The 2,291-nt window shown below is 40.2% G+C and overlaps 1 protein-coding gene across 1 annotated transcript; it reads right to left on the bottom strand.

Moving 5' to 3' along the window:
* Nucleotides 1–821: 821 nt before the first annotated feature.
* On the bottom strand, nucleotides 822–1,387 carry LOC101671096 (40S ribosomal protein S3a-like). Its single transcript, XM_045075331.1, has one exon. The coding sequence runs from the start codon at nucleotides 1,365–1,367 to the stop codon at nucleotides 846–848; it is 522 nt and encodes a 173-aa protein (XP_044931266.1). The 5' UTR covers nucleotides 1,368–1,387; the 3' UTR covers nucleotides 822–845.
* Between the last annotated feature and the right edge of the window lie 904 nt (nucleotides 1,388–2,291).

Below are 2,291 nucleotides of genomic sequence, written 5' to 3'. Positions count from 1 at the left end.
TCTGTTCTTCATTACTCTGTCTTCAAGTTCATGCATTCTTGTGCTATGTCAAGTATGCCACTGAGCCTCTCCAGTGAACTTTCCTCATTATTGTGTTCAACTCCAGACTTTCCATTTGATACATTATTTCTTTTTCCTTTCTGAGAATTGCCATTTGTTGATTTCTTATTGTCATGCTTCCCTTTAATTCTTTGGGTGTGTGTGTGTGTGTATGAAACAGCTGCTTTGAAGTCTTTCACTACCAAATCCAACTTCTGGGGTCCCCTGAAGATGGAAGAATGCTTTTTTCTTCCTCCAACTATAGGTCATATTTCCCTGTTTCTTTGTACTTCTCACATTTTTTTTTTTGTTAAAAATGACGTTTTCTCTTCCAGAGATTATTTCTGATTTTTCCTATTCATTTGTTTGTTTTTTGAAGTAGCTTACCTGGGCTAAATCTTTGAAATCTATCTCCCTTGCTGTGTGTAGTTGCTGGTGATTTTTTTTTAAATTTTAATTTTAATTTTATTTATTTTATTTTTTTAAACATCACAAATAAGATTTTTTATTTGTCACCATTGAATGTCTGAATTTTAAACAGATTTCTGGACTGGTGGCTCATATCCATCAGCTCGTTCCACTTTAGCACCGGTCTCATCCCCAGTAGCTTTTCCAGAACTACTACTTTCACCATGAAGCTCCATGAGCTTTCCCAATTCAAACTTGGGCTTCTTCAGCATTTTTACTTTTCTAACGAAGACATCATGGAGTGGTTAAATAGACTGACAAGCTTTTTCTATATCTTTTCCAATGCTGTCTAGAATCAATTTATTGACCACTTCTTTCAAGTCATTTGTCTGAACCTCTCAGGTCATGATCTCCATCATCTTTTTCCGAATTTGGCGGACCTGTTGATGCTGAACGTAAGAGGTCTTCTGAATCTGATTATTGCGTTTTTTAGTAAAACCAACACAAAATAGATGAAGCAAATAACCATCGGTAGTCTTGACATCAACATGAGCTTCAATCATGGTCTGCCATTTTTTGACCATGGAGCACATTTTGTCCCGGGTAAGATCCATGTCATGGAAATTGGTCAGGCAGTTTTTGCCCTGGACATCCTCAATAATTAGCTTGAATTTTCTAAATGCAACTTGATCATTCTGCAGATCAGCAAGACTCACTTCAAATACACGACCCTTGAGGCCATCAGAAGCGATTTTGGTTCCTTGAGTTCTTGTGACTAATGTTTTTCCAATATTTCTTATATTGAACATAGCTGGTGCTTTCACATCATACCAATCTTTCTTAGAAAATGGATCAACCACTTTCTTCTTGGCTCCCTTTTTGCCGCCTTTTGTAAGGCGCTTGTTCTTGCTGACCACCATGGCGCTGCTCAGGGAGCCAAAAGGGCTTAATTTTTATTTTTAACTTATAGCTTTTGCACCCTTCTGTCTGCCTTGCTTAGAGATCAGCCAGTATTTGATCAGAGGTATTCTCAAATACCTTGAATTAGTAAACCTTCTATCTGATATCAAAGACCTTTGTGTGGGTAGTGGAGCACATTTAAAATTTAGGCATTTTCAAATCTGCCTGGCTTTTGCTTTTCACTGGGCTGCTCGTGTTTCCTATGTGAGTACACATGGCCTTGAGATCATCTAGGAGTCTGTGGCTGGCTTGGGCCATTTCCAGAGGCACACAGTCTCAGTCATTCTATACAACCTTCAAGATGATCATTTCCATTGTCACTGCTACTAGGCAGGGGTGTCACCCATTGATCCAAATTGAGTGAGTCCCTTCAGCCATGGCATTGCACCTGCTGTGCCCTTCCCTACAGAGTCTCTGAGTCTCCCCAGCTGGGAGGGTGCTTTGGGAGCAGCCTGGGGCCAGCATGCTCCAGACTCACTGTTTCTACCTGAAATGCAGCAGTTTTTAAGCATGAACACTTCATAAATGGTTGCATGCTCTTGGATGATTTCCAGCATGTGGAAATGGCTGCTTTTGTTAATTTGTGCAGTTTTATAATTGATTTTTGGAAAGAGCATTTGCCAACCCGCTCACTTGGCCACACATCAAGGTATTAACTCCCCAGAGTGCATTTGTGACTAGGGACATGGGGCAGAGCTGAGGGTGCTTGGAAGGATAGAGAGAGGAAGAAGTGGCTATATATGAGGCTGTAGAGGTTGGTTGGGGTAGATGAGAATTTATTTAGCAATTTATTTACCTTCTTTGCTAAAGAAGGAAAATGGAAGTGCCCACAGAGAAGGGGATTTTTCCCAAGTTCTTGAAGCTCAGTCAGTAGAGTGTTGACA

Source organism: Mustela putorius, unplaced genomic scaffold (assembly GCF_011764305.1).
Source record: "Mustela putorius furo isolate JIRA1106 unplaced genomic scaffold, ASM1176430v1.1 tig00000083_pilon_pilon_pilon, whole genome shotgun sequence".
NCBI classification, from domain to species: Eukaryota; Metazoa; Chordata; class Mammalia; order Carnivora; family Mustelidae; genus Mustela; species Mustela putorius.
This window is presented reverse-complemented; position numbering and strand designations above follow the sequence as displayed.

What these genes read in the sequence shown, in the direction of transcription:
- LOC101671096 (XM_045075331.1), bottom strand. Translation starts at nt 1,367, where the DNA reads ATGGTGGTCAGCAAGAACAAGCGCCTTACAAAAGGCGGCAAAAAGGGA.